Source organism: Pristiophorus japonicus, chromosome 20 (assembly GCF_044704955.1).
Source record: "Pristiophorus japonicus isolate sPriJap1 chromosome 20, sPriJap1.hap1, whole genome shotgun sequence".
NCBI lineage: Eukaryota > Metazoa > Chordata > Chondrichthyes > Pristiophoridae > Pristiophorus > Pristiophorus japonicus.
The window spans coordinates 7,119,275-7,138,675 of NC_091996.1; the positions used below are offsets into that span (position 1 = coordinate 7,119,275).

Consider the following 19,401-nt stretch of genomic DNA (forward strand, 5'->3'; position numbering starts at 1 on the left):
TTTTCCAAACTGCTAAAGCTTACTGTTTTAGCCTTTTTCAAAAGTCCCTTTTACACCTTCACAGATAGCTCACCACTCGCCCAGGAGTTTGACCTGATCCCTGAAGTATTTCTAAATTTAAAACTTTTTTTTTTTACTGAGCTAGAAGCTTTCGTGTCAAGGTTTTACACAAAGGAAAATGGGAGCGTTTTAAAAGGCATTCTTTATCTCATTCCTAGACTAAATTTATGTCTTTCAACCCAATTGCATGTTTTCTTTCGACAAGTAAGTGAGCGTGTCAAATTCTTTTTTTTTTACTACCGGGACCATGTATTTTTATCTTTTACTCAACAAACTTATCCTTTGTGCATTTCCTAGCTCCGTAACTTATCATCCGAATATATCCACACCTTCGTTTCTAACTTAAAATGTAATACCATAAGGTTCACAGTTTCTTAAACTTCCCACATACAGGACAACACTACGAAGGGTTTAAAAAAAAACATTTCACTCTGTTTGGAAAGAGTGGGTGGAGCTAAAACAGGCAGGCAACTCCACACCTTCTTAAAACAGGCTTTCATTCATTCCACAGTCAAAATTACTCGAGTACTCTCTTCATTCAAAATAGACACTCACAAAAGTCTCTCTTCATTCAACAAAGCTTATGTCTGGATCCATATGTCACTTAAGATAGTCACTATCAGCTTTTTTATGGCATTACGTAATTACGCAAGTTACAATTAATGATAGGAATTAATTAATGACCCGGGCAGCCCGCGTTTTACATTCCCTTCCTTACCTTCCATGTTCGCCAGTCTCGGACGTTTCCCTTTGTTTCTGTAATACTCACGGCCACGACTACTCTGTGGAAACCCTTTGTCTTCACAACAAAGCTAGCGTGTTTCCTTACCACCGGAGTTTTCGGCTCTAGGTTGGATCGATCAGTTCCCTTCCGCACCGACCTTATTTACTAAAGGGACAACTCAAACTGGTTAGTCAGCCTCTTCCCGCTATCTGTTTACTCGTATCTTATACACTATCCCGCCGTGCCCGTACACCTCTCTTTTCAGTCTCTAACACCAGATTCCAGATACTGTCTTAAGTGATCACGTCTGATCAGGCAGTATCCTGCCGACTACACCATTTTGTTGTGGAAAAATATTTCCTAGACTGTATAATATATATAAAGAGAGGTTTATTAAATCGGAGACAAAGCTTTGGGAGAAGTGTTAAAGACCCCTGTCTTTGAACCATCTTCTCAAATTGGTATCTGCAGTGAAGTTCTTTTATCTTACAAATTACGTCACTTTACAACACATGCTTTAGCACTACAAAGCTTTGACTATCGAAGGCTAAGCTTTTGATATAACCCATCCTGCATTGTGACAGGGCAGTATAAACAAGTGCAGGCTTTTGACACCGGTATAAACAAACATATCCAGCACTTAACTCTCCAGTGTTCATTATCTCACTTTCCTATCTGCATTAACTCAAGGCCAGCATACCTTACAGTCTAACTGGTTTTTTTATATCGAGCATAATGCATCAGTATTGTCCCTTACAAAATTCATTTAAAGGGGAAAATAAAACAAATGTTTGGTCCAGTATATGTCCAAAAATCCGCTCCAACACAAGAGGAACTTTAGGCTTCCAATTTATTTGACAAGGTGTATCTCAACAAACAGCAATACACCAACAAAACAATCCCCCTAAATCCCACTAAACGGACACAACGAAAATCTTTACACAAGTTTAGCAGTACAATGCCCAACCTCCCACCTTTCCTGGCCTAACTGAGTTGGGAGTTCCGGGGACCAGAGGTTATACTCACTACTGTGCCTTCTGCAAGTCTGGTGGTTTGTTTCTTCTATCTTCGGTGTCTTCGGACACTGGTTTTCCTTCAGTGTCGAGAGACTTGCTGGTTGTTGGATCACGAGGGCAGGGAACCACCCACACTACGTCAGAAACCCCTTTTTATAGCCAGATTATCCAGTCCGCCTCTCCTGCTGAAATCGATTCTTCCCATTGGTGGGCTTTGTGATTTTGAAAAATGCAGCAGTTTTAGATTATTGCGGGTTTTTTCCACTGATAACCTACTCAAGGTTTGAATGGGGGTTGATTGCGTTGGCCTCCTGTAGCCATTGTGTAGGCCCTTGGATTGTTTTGGGTTCCCTGGTTTCTAAAGGTCTGCATAATTTTCCTTCAATTCAGTTTTTCTAACCTACTCAAGGTTTGAGTAGGTGTTAGTTGGGTTGGCCTCCTGTGGCCATTGTGTAGGGCCTTGGTTTGTTTTGGGTTCCCTAGTTTTCTGAAGATCTGCATAATTTCCTTCCATAGTGTAAACATGGGGAAGACAATAGTCCGATAATGGCTGTGAGTCAGTCCCACAGTTTGAGCAAGTGCTCTCCCATTGGCTTGAAAGCCCCATGCTTCGGGCTGACTCTGTCTCACCATTGGCCCTCCGGTGTCCTCCCCCATCCAATCACTGCTCTGCCAAGGTCAAACTGTATCGGTTTCAATTCACAGCACAGACTGATCCCACAGCCCTTTTCCTTCTGGGTAAAATGAGGGGGTTTTCGTCCTCCCCTACAAGTCGCTGTTGTAATGTTGGAAACGCGGTAGCCAATTCGCTCACAGCAAGGTCCCACAAACAGCAATGTGAGCAAGGTCCATTCTCTGGTCAATTAGAGGATGTTTGTTTCTCTGCAGATTGGCATCTGGCTGTAAAGTGGTTCCTCCCAGATTAGAAACATCACACAGGAAATAACATTTTTTTTAAAGATTACTTTGCACACTTTAACTGTTTGACCAACTCCACACTAATATACACTAGCAGATCTCCCTCAGTGATGTGTGCAGGTAGCATGGGGTCTGGAGAACAGTTGTGCTGCTTAGCTGCTAACACGGGTGTCCATGTAAAGTAATTGCTCATATACCCACCGTGGGCAAGTAATCTAAACAGGCAAATGCAGGTAATTGTAGCTGCTTCTAAATAGTCAGCTGTGGCTCAATTGGTAACACCCTTGCCTCTGAGTCAGAAGGTTGTGGGTTCAAGTCCCACTTCAGAGACACAAAAATCAAGCTTGACACTCCGGTGCAGTGCTGAGGGTGTGCTGCACTGTCGGAGGTGCCGTCTTTTGGATGAGACATTAAACCGAGACCCCGTATGCTCTCGGGTGGACGTAAAAGATCCCATGGCGCTATTTTGAAGAAAAATAGGGGCGTTATCCCAGTGTTGTGGCCAATATTTATCCATCAATCAACATCAGTAAAGCAGATGATCTCATCATTATCACATTGCTATTTGTGAGCGATGCAGTGCACAAGTTGGCTGCCGTGTTTCCTACATTACAATAGTCAGTTATTCCTGCCTGTCCCTGGCTTCTGGAGAAGAGCCTCTCGGATGGCCTTGAAATTCTGATATATCGAACGCAAGCCACAGGGACACCAGTTGATCATTTATTTTGAGGGACTTATTCAAATGTACTAATTGGCCACTAAAGTGTAGCTAGCGTGGAGAGAGAAAAATTGCTACCATGTAATACTATTACCCTAACAGTCCAATCAACAGAGAGGAAATGCACTGAACGGCAGGGTGCAAATGTATTTCCAGTTGTGACAGCATTTTAACCAATTTCAATTGTTCTTGTGAATTCGTTATCAGATGTTGCTCATTCCCAGGACTCTTGTCTCTTTTTATTTTGTCCCCTTGGACTCTCAAATATTCTTGAATCATACCTTTTAATGTGTGTTGGTTGCTTGTAGGCTGAATTAACAATGACCAGTTAAAGCAGGGCTCTGAACATGGAAATGGTACTCCTATGTCCTTGGATTGTGGATTCCAAAAACCAGCTAGCTGATTGTATCGCTTTGTATTTTGAATTGGCCAATAGGCTAGATTTTGTTTTGTTCCTTAGCCACCAGATTGAATCCTTGCAATTTCTGTTGCAATCTCCTTACAGGTGACGGTGTTTTATCATATTCTGGCCCGGGTCTCTGCACTTTTAGTTCTCCCAGTAATCTTGTATTTGAGCTTCTTCTATGTCCACCTGACCCTGTTGTACCGCTCCGGACCACACGACCAAATAATGACGAGCACGTTCCAAGCCAGCCTGGAGGTAAGACCACCGAGTGTATCCGCTGGCCAGTGTTATCGCTGCTTTGTATTTAAGCTTTAAATAGAGGGGCAAATAGAGAGGAAAATATATAGAAAGTATTGTATGACAAGATGTTGGGGGAAGACGGGGTAGGGTCAGTGTGAAAGATGCAAGATCAATCTGAGGAACCACTGAAGGGAGGTGAAGAGCACAAGATTGGGAGGAACTGGAGAGGAATCGATGCGAGTTTGAAATTCTATGTAAGAGGCTGGCCGGACGCTCATCATGGTCCCGTGCTGGTTTATGTCTATTTCTTGAGATAATGCGGAGTGAATACTATTTATCAGTGTATTCAAATGGATATTGCGTGTCTCTTTTTCCTTGCTGATTGCCACATAAGCAGTGTGTTTCTAAAGTGACTCCCAGCACAGTGTTGTGGTTGCTTGAAGAATTTTTCAAGCGTTTGTGCGTAAACCTTAACAGACACAACTTAATTTTGGCACCAGAATGCGCTCTAGTTATCAAGACCGTTGGTGAGCACCAAGTATCACCAAAGATTAGTCAGCTTCCAGGCTAGCAGGAGGATTAAACTATTCACAGAATTTCTCCGTTTGAACATTAAAAATAAGAGCAGGAGTAGGCCATTTGGCCCTTCGAGCCTGCTCCGCCATTTAATAAGATCATGCTGATCTGATCATGGACTCAACTCCACTTCACTTCCCTACCCACTCCCCATAACCCTTTAATCCCTTATCTATCAAAAATCTGTCTATCTCCGCTTTAAAAATATTCAATGTCCCGGCTCCCACAGCTCTCTGGGGCAGCGAATTCCACAGATTTGCAGCCCTCTGAGAGAAAAAGTTCCTCCTCATCTCAGTTTTAAATGGGCGGCCCCTTATTCTGACTCTATTCCCCCTAGTTTTAATTTCCCCTACGTGGAAATATCCTCTCTGCATCCATCTTGTCGAGCCCCCTCATTATCTTGTATGTTTCGATAAGATCACCTGAACTCCAATGAGTATAGGTCCAACTTGCTCAACCTATCTTCAAAAATCATTCCATTCATCTCAGGAATGAATCTAGTGAACCTTCTCTGAACTGCCTCCAATGCAAGTATATCCTTCCTTAAATGCGAAAACTAAAACTAATAGACTGCAAACGCAGGGCATTTCTGAGCCTTAAACAGCAACTCAGGAGCAGCAAAGCATCATTACAGACGGCTAAAGGCTAAGGTCCAACAAAAAACCCGGGACCTAAAGAATAGGTGGTGGATGGAGAAAGCACAGGAGATACAGCAGCTGGCCGACAACCATGATGTGCAAGGATTCTTCACTGCAGTCAAGGCCACATACGGACCGAACTCCCAAGGCCCCACCCCACTCCTGGCCAAGAACAGGGAAACACTCATCAAGGACACCGAGGCAGTCAGGGCCCACTGGAAGGAACACTTCAAAGATCTCTTCAACCGAGACTCTGCCTTTGACTCGAGTGTTCTCGACTCCATTCCGCAGCATGCTACCCGCCAGCACCTCAGTGAGACACCAATACTGCATGAGGTAGAAAAGGCCATAAGGCAGCTAAAAAAACAACCAGGCTATGGGAGCGGATGGAATCCCTGCTGAGGCACTGAAGTATGGAAGAAAGGCACTGCTGGCACGAATACACAACCTCATCTTTCTTCTGGAGGTAGGAGAGCATGCCGGGAGATCTTAGAGATGCAGTGATCGTTACCATCTTTAAAAAAAGGGGACAAGTCCGACTGCGGCAACTACAGAGGAATCTCCCTGCTATCAACCACTGGGAAAGTCGTCGCTAGAGTCCTCCTCAATCGTCTTCTCCCCGTGGCCGAAGAACTCCTCCCGGAGTCGCAGTGTGGATTTCGTCCCCTCCGGGGCACAATGGACATGATTTTTGCAGTGTGATAGCTGCAGGAAAAATGCAGGGAACAGCACCAGCCCTTATACATAGCCTCCTTCGAGCTTACAAAGGCCTTTGACACTGTCAACCGCGAGGGTCTATGGAGCGGCGTCCTCCATTTCGGATTCCCCCAAAAGTACGTCACCATCCCCCGCCTGCTCCACAACGACACGCAAGCTGTGATCCTTACCAACGGATCCATCACAGACCCAATTCACGTCCGGACTGGGGTCAAACAGGGCTGCGTCATTGCCCCAACCCTCTTCTCAATCTTCCTCGCGGCCATGCTCCACCTCTCAGTTGATAAGTTCCCCTCGAGTGAAGCTAAACTACAGAACCAGTGGGAAGCTGTTCAACCTTCGCCGTCTCTAGGCCAGGTCCAAGACCACTCCAACCTCCGTTGACGAGCTACAGTACGCGGAGGATGCCTGCACAAACAGAGGCAGAACTCCAGGACATAGTCGATGTATTTACCGAGGCGTATGAAAGCATGGGCCTTACGCTAAACATTAGTAAGACAAAGGTCCTACAACAGCCTGTCCTCACCACACAGCACTGCCCCCCCACCCCCCCCCCCCACCCCCCCAAACATCAAGATCCACGGCGTAGCCCTGGACAACATGAACCACTTCCCTTATCTCGGGAGCCTCCTATCAACAAGAGCAGGCATTGATGATGAAATCCAACACTGCCTCCAGTGCGCCAGTGCAGCCTTCGGCCGCCTGAGGAAAAGAGTGTTTGAAGACCAGGCCCTCAAAACTGTCACCAAGCTCATGGTCTACAGGGTTGTAGTAATACTCGCCCTCCTGTATGGCTCAGAGACATGGACCATGTACAGTAGCCACCTCAAGTCGCTGGAGAAATACCACCAACGATGTCTCCGTAAGATCTTGCAAATCCCCTGGGAGGACAGACGCATCAACATTAGCGTACTTGTCCAGGCCAACATCCCCAGCATTGAAGCACTGACCACACTTGATCAGCTCCGCCAGGCAGGCCACATAGTTCGCATGCCAGACACGAGATTCCCAAACCAAGCGCTCTACTCTGAACTCGTCCATGGCAAACGAGCCAAAGGCAGGCAGAGGAAACGTTACAAGGACACCCTTAAAGCCTCCCTGAAAAAGTGCAACATCCCCACTGACACCTGGGAGTCCTTGGCCATAGACCGCTCTAAGTGGGGGAAGTGCATCCGGGAGGGCGCTGAGCTCCTTGAGTATTGTCGCCGAGAGCATGCAGAAATCGAGCGCAGGCAGCGGAAGGAGTGTGCGGCAAACCAGGCTCCCTGCCCACCCTTTCCCTCAACGACTATCTGTCCCACCTGTGACAGAGACTGTGGTCCTTGTATTGGACTGTACAGCCACCTAAGAACTCCTGCTAAGAGTGGAAGCAAGTCTTCCTCGATCCCGAGGGACTGCCTATGATGATCCTTCCTTAAATACGGAAACTAAAACTGAACGCAGTACTCTAGGTGTGGTCTCACCAATATCCTGTATTTTTGTTGTAGTAGGACTTCCCTGCTTTTATACTGGTTGTCAGACAGGAAAGCAAAGAGTAGGAGTAAATGGGTACTTTTCAGAATGGCAGGCAGTGACTAGTGGGGTACCACAAGGTTCTGTGCTGGGGCCCCAGCTGTTTACACTGTACATTAATGATTTAGACGAGGGGATTAAATGTAGTATCTCCAAATTTGCAGATGACACTAAGTTGGGTGGCAGTGTGTGCTGTGAGGAGGATGCTATGAGGCTGCAGAGTGACTTGGATAGGTTAGGTGAGTGAGCAAATGCATGGCAGATGAAGTATAATGTGGATAAATGTGAGGTTATCAACTTTGGTGGTAAAAACAGAGACAGACTATTATCTGAATGGTGACAGATTAGGAAAAGGGGAGGTGCAACGAGACCTGGGTGTCATGGTACATCAGTCATTGAAGGTTGGCATGCAGGTACAGCAGGCGGTTAAGAAAGCAAATGGCATGTTGGCCTTCATAGCGAGGTGATTTGAGTACAGGGACAGGTAGGTGTTGCTACAGTTGTACAGGGCCTTGGTGAGGCCACACCTGGAGTATTGTGTACAGTTTTAGTCTCCTAACTTGAGGAAGGACATTCTTGCTATTGAGGGAGTGCAGCGAAGGTTCACCAGACTGATTCCTGGGATGGCGGGACTGACATATCAAGAAAGACTGGATCAATTGGGCTTGTATTCACTGGAGTTCAGAAGAATGAGAGGGGATCTCATAGAAACGTTTAAAATTCTGACGGGGTTAGACAGGTTAGATGCAGGAAGAATGTTCCCAATGTTGGGGAAGTCCAGAACCAGGGTTCACAGTCTTAAGGATAAGGGGTAAGCCATTTAGGTCCGAGATGAGGAGAAACGTCTTCACCCAGAGAGTGGTGAACCTGTGGAATTCTCTACCATAGAAAGTTGTTGAAGCCAATTCACTAACTATATTCAAAAAGGAGTTAGATGTAGTCCTTACTACTAGGGGATCAAGGGGTATGGCGAGAAAGCAGGAATGGGGTACTGAAGTTGCATGTTCAGCCATGAACTCATTGAATGGCGGGGCAGGCTCGAAGGGCCGAATGGCCTACTCCTGCACCTATTTTCTATGTTTCTATCCCTTCTCTTATAGTCTTTCCTTCTCATTGGAATATATTTTTGAGTGTTATGAAATGTCTCCTTAAATGTCTGCCACTGCTCATCAACCGTCCCACACTTTAATCTATTTTCCCAGTCCACTTTAGCCAACTCTGCCCTCATACCTTTGTAGTCTCCTTTGTTTAAGTTTAGGACACTGGTTTGAGATCCAACTTTCTCACCCTCCAACCGTGTTATGGTCACTCATTCCTATAGGATCCTTTACTAGGAGATCATTTATTAATCCTGTTTCAATACACAGTACCAGATCTAAGATAGCCTGCTCCCTGATTGGTTCCGCAACGTACTGTTGAAGGAAATTATCCCAGATACACTCTATGAACTCTTCCTCAAGTCTACCCTGGCCAATTTGCTTTGTCTAATCAATATGAAGGTTAAAATCGCCCATGATTATTGCCGTTCCTTTTTTACAAGCCTCCATTATTTCTTGATTTATACTCCGTCCAACAGTGTAGCTACTGTTAGGGGGCCTATAGACTACACCCACCAGCGACTTTTTCCCCTTATTATTCCTTTTCTCCACCCAAACTGATTCAACATCTTGATCTTCTGAGCCAATATCGTTTCTCACTAGCGCATTGATCTCATCCTTTATTAACAGTGCTACACCACCTCTTTTTCTTTTCTGTCTGTCCTTCTGAATTGTCAAATACCCCTGAATATTTAGTTCCCAGCCTTGGTCACCTTGCAACCACGTCTCCGTAATGGCTATCAGATCATACCCATTTGTATCTATTTGACTATTGCAACTCTAAAAGAGTTCCGAATTTAATGCTGATTGAAATTGCAATATGCTTTGCTGTGATTTAGATAAGGGAACTAGTTTGTCATTCATAACAACAGTATTTTCAAGGAGCAGTAATTCTGGTCAGCTGGAATGGCCGCAGGAACACTGCAGTTAGTTTCATCGTCCTTGGTTGAGAAGGGGGAAAGCAGACCGGGTTCCTGCACCTAATCCTACAGCAACCCCTGTTGGAGGTGTAGATGCAGGGTGAGAAGTTTAATTCCAGTGGCCGCTAATTGAACAGTCTGCCAACATTCATGGTTGTGGCTCACACAACAACAACTTCTATTTATATAGCACCTTTAACCTAGTAAAACGTCCCAAGGCACATCACAGGAATGTTATCAAATAAAGTTTGACACAGCCACATAAGGAGAAATTAGGGCAGATGACCAATTGCTTGGTCAAAGAGGTAGGTTTTAAAGAGTGTCTTAAAGGAGGGCAGAGAGGTTTAGGGAAGGAATTCCAGAGGCACGGTCACCAATGGTTCAACGATTTGAAATCAGGGATGCTCAAGAGGCCAGAATTAGAGGAGCGCAGATATCTCGCGGCCATTTGAAGGACCACATTGGTGAGGTACCAGATAACAGCCGTGGAATTATACCCAGCGAGGGGTCAGCAGCTTCAGGAGAGGAGGAGGGCAGGAGAGGACACCAAGTTTGGGGCAGGGAGATTGGAATGCAGAAATAATCTGTTCTGATGTGTTGACATCCCTTGTCGTCTTAAGCACAAAAGTTCACCAAAGAATATATAATATTTGAACATGATTTCCCAAGCAGCTGAGAAAGTTACACTTGGTTTCCTTTGCAGGGCGGCCTCGCAAGGATCACGCAAGGTCAACCACTTGAAATAGCGTATGGTTCCCAGATTACCCTGCGGAATGTGTGGAGCAAACCTGTTCCCTGCTGGCTCCATTCCCACAAGAACACGTACCCTATCAGGTAATGATTTACGTGACCAGGAAAGCACAATAAACATTCTGATCCTGTGAAATAGCGTTATTTGTGGACTCTGGGAACACGGTACACAGATGTTCACTGGGGAACTGGTGTGATAGATTGTGGGACAAGGTAATAATTCTGGTACCCAACAGCTTGTGTGTACAACTGCCCAGCACTTGAATCCTCCATCAACGTACAATGAACTTTGTCAGGGAGGCTGTGTGACGCACATGCAACAACAACAACTTGCATTTCTATAGCTCCTTTAACATAGTAAAACGTCCCAGGTCGCTTCACAGGAGCATTGTCGAGCCACATGAGATATTGGGACAGACTTGGTCAAAGATATTTTAAGGAGCGTCTTAAAGGAGGCGGAAAAGCTTAGCGAGGGAATTCCAAAGCTTAAAGCCGAGGCAGCTGAATGGGCAAGCAATTAAAATCAGGATTGTGCAAGAGGCCAGAATTGGTGGAGTGCAGAGATCTCTGGGTGTTGTGGGGTTCGAGGAGATTAAAGATAGTGAGGCCATAGAGGGATTTGAAAACAAGGATGCGAATTTTATAATTGTGTCGTTGCTGGACCGGAAGCCAATGTAGGTCAGCGAGCACAGGGGTGATGGGTGAATGGGACTTGGTGCGGGTTAGGACACTGGCGGCAGCGTTTTGGATGCATGCAGAAAAAAGGGTGATAACAGCTCATCAGGTCCACCGTGTTCACCCTGTCCATTCGATGGTGCAACATTTTGCATCACCCTCCCAAAGTATATCATGTTAGTGGGGCACCCCAAGGTTCAGTGCTGGGACCCCAGCTACTTACATTCAATTCCTTCGTCTAAATCATTAATATATATTGTAATATCTCCAAGTTTGCCGATGACACTAAACTGGGTGGCAGTGTGAGCTGTGAGGAGGGTGCTAAGAGGCTGCAGGGTGACTTGGACAGGTTAGGTGAGTGGGCAAATGCATGGCAGATGCAGTATAATGTGGATAAGTGTGAGGTTATCCACTTTGGTGGCAAAAACAGGAAGGCAGATTATTATCTGAATGGTGACAGATTAGTAAAAGGGGAGGTGCAACGAGACCTGGGTGTCATTGAAGGTTGTCATGCAGGTACAGCAGGCAGTAAAGAAAGCAAATGGCATGTTGGCCTTCATAGCGAGGGGATTTTAGTACAGGAGCAGGGGAGGTCTTACTGCAGTTGTACAGGGCCTTGGTGAGACCACACCTTGAGTATTGTGTGCAGTTTTGGTCTCCTAATCTGAGGAAGGACGTTCTTGCTATTGAAGGAGTGCAGCGAAGGTTCACCAGACTGATTTCCGGGATGGCAGGACTGACATATGAAGAAAGACTGGATCGACTAGGCTTATATTCACTGGAATTTAGAAGATCTCATAGAAGCATATAAAATTCTGACGGCATTGGACAGGTTGAATGCAGGAAGAATGTTCCCGATGTTGGGGAAGTCCAGAACCAGGGATTCACAGTCTAAGGATAAGGGGTAAGCCATCTATGATCGTGATGACGAGAAACTTTTTCACCCAGAGAATTGTGAACCTGTGGAATTCTCTACCACAGAAAGTTGTTGAGTCCAGTTCATTGGACATATTCAAGACGGAGTTAGATGTGGCCCTTACGGCTAAAGGGATCGGGGGTATGGAGAGAAGGCAGAGGTGGGGTACTGAAGTTGTATGATCAGCTGTGATCATATTGAATGGTGGTGCAGGCTCGAAGAGCCGAATGGCCTGCTCCTGCACCTATTTTCTATGTTTCTATGTTAAATCCTGGGGAGGCAAAAAACAGAGAACACAGACTTGAAAGCATTTAATCTCGACTGACATTTCCGTGCCATACTGAAGGAGTGCTGCACTGAGCTGTCGTTTTTCCGCTGAAATTGTGTTGTGTGTATTCTTTGCAGGCATGAGTGTGGCAGAGGCAGCTCCCACCAGCAGCAAGTAACCTGCTATCCTTTTAAAGATGTGAACAATTGGTGGATTATAAAGGACCCTGGCAAGTATGTGGTAACGTTGCTTATTAATGTGACCATGGAAAGGGCAGTATTTAGGGAAATTTAGAAACCTATTCAATGTGTAAATCTGTGACTGCTACTCGCGCGGTTTGAGGTTGGCAGCTGAATCGTACTATGATGCTGTATGTTGACTGCTGGTCATCCAGAATTAAAGGAAAATGGTGGCTGGAGCTGTGATCATGTGCAGCAGAAGCTTCATTCATTTTTCTAAAAGCTACTTGTTACTCGGCAGTGGCCTCACGCACTTCCCGAGATCAAACCAGTTTAATATTGGGGGAAATGTCAGATGAGACCAGGGACTTAAACCCTGATCCTGCATGCCCCTGTCGGTGGTGCGTGGTGGGGGGGGGGTTGGCCTACTGTTGTTTTAATCCAAACTCTGTAGAATCTATATAATGTGAATACTTTCTTATTCCAGACAGGAGCTGGTTGTTAGCAACCCCCCTCGCCCAGTTCGCCATGGTGATATTGTGCAGCTGGTCCATGGGATGACGGCACGTTACCTCAACACGTACGTTCAGAATACCTGCTGTCGCTGTTTTCTCCATCACCTTGCATTCGCACTTTGTGTTGATCAGTCTGTGCAGTGGAATAATTGATGAGCGTTTGTCTGTTCCTAAATATAAACTCTTAATAGAAAACCTCATGCACCCGTGTATATATTGGGCCTAAATTCAGAATAATTAGCCAATTGAATTGGAAGATAATCAGTTATAAAGAGAAAAGCTGGAAATCTGAAATAAAAGCAGAACATTTTGGAAATATACAGCAGACCCATGAGCATCTTTTATCTCTTCAGATGGTGATGGACTTGTGTTTCCAGCGTAATTTTGTGAACGGGAAAATGGTATGCTAAGATTATGTTGTATTTAAACGTCTCTACACATCTCTGTAACTGACTGAATTTTAAAGCACAGCAATATTTGCTGCTGATAAAAACCTAAACTCCTTTTAGCATCATTGCAGACAGTTATTAAAAACAAAAATCCTCCTTTCTTCTTACTTATGACACACAACATTCCTTATCTGAATGAAGAGAGGCAGCCTGTTCTGAGATCTTTGCTGGTGTCTCTCTCAATTGGCCCATGCACGATGTGTCCGAGCTGATGGAGATACAGAATCATAGAATGATACAGGACAGAAGGAGGCCATTTGGCCCATCGTGCCTGTGCCAACTCTTTGTTCTTTCCCCATAGCCCTACAAATTTTTCCCTTCCGTCCCTGATTTTTTTTTTGTTTCTCCCCTTCTAAATTGGTGTGTTGACCTCAGTCAATGGGACACCATCGCCTCTGAGGCAAAAGGTTGTGAGTTCAAGCCTTGCTTGTGGGGTCTGCACGTATAAATTGGTGTCATGAGATTTGAATATCTAATCTAGACTGACACACCTCCACTGCAGTATTGAGGAAATGCTGCGTTGCTGGAGGTTCAGTCTTTAAGGTAATGTGTTAAACGGTGTATCCAGCTGCCTGTTCTGATTATTCAGGTGGCCATTGAAGATTTCAGCATTGTATGTGCTGGCCTGTGTTCCTCCCTCAACCCAGATCACTAAAATGTCAAAGTTGTAAATTGTACGTGAAGTGCCTTAAGTGTGTTTGAGCAATGCGATGAGGTGCTATAAACGCATGATTTTAGAGCCTATTACCTGAGATGAAGGGGTTGCCATATGAAGAAAGATTGGGCCTGTACTCAATGGAATTTAGAAGAATGAGAAGTGATCTTATTGAAACGCGCAAGATTCTGAGGGAGCTTGACAGGGTGGATGCAGAGAGCATGTTTCCCCTCCCCGTGGGGGAATCTAGAACTAGGGGGCATAGTTTCAGAATAAGGGGGTCGCCCATTTAAAATGGAAATGAGGAGGAATTTTTTTCCTCAGAGTCGTGATATTTTGGAATCTCTACCCCAGAAAGCTGTGGAGACAGGGTTGTTGAATATATTTGTGGAGATAGACAGATTTTTGAACAATTAGGGAGTGAAGGGAAGTGGAGTTGAGGCCAAGATCAGTTCAACCTGAATGATGGAGCAGGCTCGAGGGGCCAAATGGCTTACTCCTGCTCCTATTTCTTATGTTCTTCTTTTGTGGTATGCAATGTTATGCCAGTAGCTGAGGCATTAAGTCAGCTCGGGGTACTGATTCATATTGCATTTACCTATTGGACAGATAATGGATTCATGCATTTATTATTGCCTGTGATGAATTATGTTTTTAGGCATGACGTTGCTGCTCCTATGAACCCTCAGTGGCAGGAGATCTCTTGTTACGTCGATTACAACATCTCGATGCCGGCACAGAACCTGTGGAAAGTGGTGAGCGCCGAGTGAGATTTGTCGGAGTTGTCACAAATGTTGGCTGAGTGGTTATCAAACCTTTGTGTAGACATCCCCTGCAGATAATTAACACATCCGCAGGCCCCCCTTTGCCTGCTGCCCAAAGAGAAAACAGTGCTAGAATTGGCGCAAATCTTTTTGGCGCTAGTGTACAGCAACTAAAATAACAACAACTTTCTATAGCACCATGTATAATTATCCTCGACCTTTTTCCCATTCATTTAAACTCGTAAGTGCAGCTTGGAATTCATAAGAACTTCACTTTGACTGAAATTTTTCAGTGAATAACCATAATCCTACAGTATCTTTACTAATAGATATCTCTTCAACATGAGCGCATATTGTGTTACCTGTCACCTTGTGCATTATCTGCATTGCATCTGAGTCAGAAGGTTGTGGGTTCAAGTCCCCACTCCAGAAACTTGATCACAAAAATCCAGGCTGACACTCCCAGTGCAGTACATCATGAATTAAAGTAGGATTGGTAGAATTTGCTTTACAACTAGTGACCACCGCGGTATCCTACTTTAATTCATGATGTTATAACGCACATACGTTCTCATTTTACACCACATTTGAAGCCACCCTTTCTCTCTCTGAACTGCAAAAACAGGCCAGTTGTTCCCCCATGGATTAATGCGTAGTATTATATTTAAAGCCGGTAACCGTGATCCGTTACCATTGGTTTCAGTTAAATCATTTATTTAGGGTCGCTAAGATCGTTTTCCAAAAGACACAGATGGGGATAAAGAAATGGAGATGAGGTCACATTGCGTCTGGAATGCGCCCCCCCCCCCCCATCCCAAAGACTGGAGTTTATTCACCTCTGATTCCCATGACATTTGTAATTCCATGTTTTTTTTTGTTTCAGGAAATTGCCAATCGTGAAACTGAGAATGAAGTGTGGAAAACGATCTTATCGGAAGTGAAGTTTTTACATGTGAACACATCTGCAGTGTTAAAGGTACATTTGTAGGATACGCACAGGCTGTTAGTGGCCTTGATAGTCCATGTCTTTTTCAGCTTTTAAAGTGCACGTACTGTTATCATACCACCACTACAAACCACATTCACAGGATCCACACACAAGTATATGTTTAACAAGAGCTCTATAACTTACTGGTTGCAGCTTGAGTGTACTATCCTCCCAGGAGTTTGAATGTCTGGAGGGCACTGCACATTCTTAGCTCTTACACAGTCGTGTAAAGAATTAGTATATCTGGACCAATGTTGCCCTTAAAGTGTGTGGGCACAAAGTAGTCCCGTGCAGGCTGCTCGCTGGCTTTTACATTGTAAATACCGCACTTTAAAAGAAATAGGCCACGCAGGACAAAGCTCAGTTTACAGGGAACAGTGATCTGGACCCTTTTGTCATTTGTTTGAGAACAAGCTTATCTTCACTTAACACAGGCCAAAAGTGCAGTCCGTTTCAAAGGCAGAATGACAGCGAACGCTGCCAGTTCGTCGTCATCTGGACCACAGATTCCGGGACACACATGCCCTTTTTTGGAGTATTCCTTCTTTAAGTAAAACTTGGACACTCGCTGCAGAATACCCAGCCTCTAACCTGCTCTTGTAGCCACAGTATTTATGTAGCTGATCCAGTTAAGTTTCTGGTCAATGGTGGCCCCTCTCCTCCCCCCACCTCCCCCACAGGATGTTGATGGTGGGGGAGTTGACGATGGTAATGCCATTGAATGTCATGGAGAGGTGGTTAGACTTTCTCTTTTGGAGATGGTCATTGCCTGGCACTTGCGCGAATGTTACTTTTGGGAAGACTCTTCCTTTATTTGTCTGTCCCTTTCAGCTTCTGAGAAAACATGATTGAAGTTTGCATGGTCAGTGCCATTTTAAGCTGTTCTCCACTTTGCGAACATCTCAGTACTATGATGTTTTATTGTGATTTTCCCTTAAAGCTAAGTGGTACTGCTTTGCCAGATTGGGGGTATCGCCAATTAGAGATTGTTGGAGATAAAAGCTCTACGATTTATCACCAGAACATGGCATGGAATGTCGAGGAGCACCGATACGGAAAAAGTAAGGCTCTTTGTTGACTATTGAAAATCGAGCTGAAGTTGACATAAAAGGGAATCTAAAAGTATCTGAGCTTGCAGGGAAAGGGATTTTAAAATTGTCATCCTTGTTTTCAAATCCCTCCATGACCTCGCTCCTCGCTCCTCCCTATCTCTGTAATCCCTCCAACCCTCCCAGATCTCTGCGCTCCTCCAATTCTGGCCTCTTGGCACACCTCCGATTTTCATCGCTCCACCATTGGCAGCCGTGCCTTCAGTTGCCTCGTCCCTAAGCTCTAGAATTCCCTCCCTAAACCTCCCCACATCTCTGCCTCACCTTTTAAGATGCTCCTTAAAAACCTCCTCTTTGACCAAGCTTTCTGTGCAGAGTTCCCGGGCCTTTGCGAGCTGACTGAACTAACATTGAGACAATTTTGAGCATTTAATAATGCTCCTGCGAATGCCTCGAGACGTTTTACTAAGTTAAGCTATATAAATCCAAGTATTTGTTGAAGTGAGGCAGATTTTTATGCTGTGTGTTTCCATAACTTCTTCAGAAAGTTGGGCGGATGTAGGCAAGATGAATTTTGAGTGTAAAAATGCTGCTTGTCCACAGTATATTGTAGCTCTATTGGGAGACACATATAACACAACCCCTGCTCCCTCTACTTAAATCCCCAAACACCCAAACCATTTCCCAGAAGGACAGCAGAGGGAAATAAGTCACACCTGAAGCCAGGCAAACAGCACTAGCCCTCCCCTGAATGGCAGGACTATTGTTCAATGTAAAAGGGTCTATTCTGGTCCTGCTTTCTCCCTCGCCATCATTGCCCTACGAAGCAAATCAGTGGCTTCGATAAACACACATTATTCACTATGTATGCACTGACCAAACATTCAAAATATATTTTTCTGCAAACACCATTCTATTGAAATGTACAATGGCTCTACAGAAAAGTCTTGCCTTCAAACTTTTGAAAAATGAATTAAAAGGCAAAACAATCAAAAGTAGTTCTTGCCTTGCTGTTCCAGATTGTAATGATATTTGAGATCCTTGATCTGAATATTACCTTGTAATCATGACCAACTATTATTTTCTAAAATATTAATCAACGAGAGTGATAAAAATGGAATACTGTAATTGACCCTGTATTATATGTGAATATGAGCTTTGAAATTCAAGGGGATAAATCCCCTCAAACTTTCAGGCATTTCCATAAGGTCCTTTTACATTTCAGAATGATGCCTTGCTTTTTATAAATGATGCCTTTTGTTCCACGTTCACTCCCAGGTGAGGAACAGAAGGACCGAGAACTGGAGCTTCAAACTCCAGCACGGATGGATGTCAGCAAGAACATCAGCTTTATGGCCAAATTCCTGGAATTACAAGTAAGGGAACCATCAATATTATGGACTTCACTTTGTTATATAGCAGGCAGAACACATAATAAAGCAAGACATTTAGTGCCTTTCACAACCTCAAGACGTTCCAATAAAGTTCTTTTGAAGTGTGGTAACGAATGTGACAGCCGTTTTTCGCATAGCAAATGAGATAATAGCCAGATAATCTGTTTTGGTGATGTTGGTTAAGGGATAAATGTTGGCCAGAACACTGGGGAGAACACCCCTGCTCCTCTTTGAATAATGCTGTGGGATAATTCACGTTCACCTGAGGGGGCAGACGGAGCCTCGGTTTGACGTCTCATCTGAAAGACGGCATTTCCAATAGTGTAGCACTCGCTCAGTACTGCGCACAAGTGTCAGCCTAGATTAAGTGCTCAAGTCTCTAGGGTGGGGAGTTGAGCCCACAAGCTTCTTACTCAGAGACGAGGGTACTGGTCCAAGGCTAACAGCTGATTAAGTACAATTAACTGAACATAACAAAAGCAGATTATCCGACCAGTATCATATTGCTATTTGTAGGAGCTTGCTGTGCACAAATTGGCTGCTGCGTTTCCTAGATTACAACAGTGACTACACTTCAAAAAATACATAATTGGCTGTAACACACTTTGAGACATCTGGTGGTTGTGAAAAGTGCTGTATAAATGCAAGTCTTTCTTTTAACTCTTTTAATAAGTAGATGGTCAACTTTGGTGATACCTCTTTCCAGATACAATTAGCTTAGCAAATGTAACCAGTATTTCCATTGTTCATGTGGATCTTAGAGTTTTCTGTTCTCTGCAATTAATTTTCTATTCCTATCCTGCCATTCCCACTCAGTTTCATCATATAGCCAGAGGACGTCTATACTTGACGAACATTAGATCTACTTTTGTTGGGTTCACTCACAGCTCGTGTCAATTTTTGCCTCTCAGGAAATCTGATTTAAAACCACCAAAGTTTCCCCGTTTTAGGTGACCCAAGTTGTAATAGTTGAGGTTGGTCTTTGCACTTGGGCTCTTTGGAAATTCAATTTGCACTAGGATATCGTCATAACATTTTTGTTGTAATTTTACTGTACAATTCCTCCCCGAAATCGCCATCCCTCTGATTCTGGCTTCTTGCTCATCCCCGCTCCTTTTACTCCATTATTGACTGCTGTGCCGTTGGTTCGACACCCTGTAATTCCCTCCCTCTGCTCCTTCTTTAAGACCATCCTTAAAATTAACCCACCTCTTTGACCATGCTTCTGAGGTATTAGTATCCCTGGCCCAAAACAAA

The 19,401-nt window shown here is 44.5% G+C and overlaps 1 protein-coding gene across 3 annotated transcripts in view; it reads left to right on the plus strand.

Moving 5' to 3' along the window:
* pomt1 (protein-O-mannosyltransferase 1) overlaps nt 1–19,401 on the plus strand; it is an 86,771-nt gene that overhangs the window by 42,434 nt on the left and 24,936 nt on the right. For all 3 annotated transcript variants that reach the window (XM_070863715.1, XM_070863714.1, XM_070863716.1), the window contains exons 9-16: nt 3,942–4,097; nt 10,246–10,376; nt 12,289–12,384; nt 12,818–12,910; nt 14,608–14,704; nt 15,597–15,689; nt 16,642–16,762; nt 18,029–18,126. In XM_070863715.1, the coding sequence (XP_070719816.1) occupies nt 3,942–4,097; nt 10,246–10,376; nt 12,289–12,384; nt 12,818–12,910; nt 14,608–14,704; nt 15,597–15,689; nt 16,642–16,762; nt 18,029–18,126 (885 nt within the window). The remainder of the gene's footprint in view (nt 1–3,941; nt 4,098–10,245; nt 10,377–12,288; nt 12,385–12,817; nt 12,911–14,607; nt 14,705–15,596; nt 15,690–16,641; nt 16,763–18,028; nt 18,127–19,401) is intronic.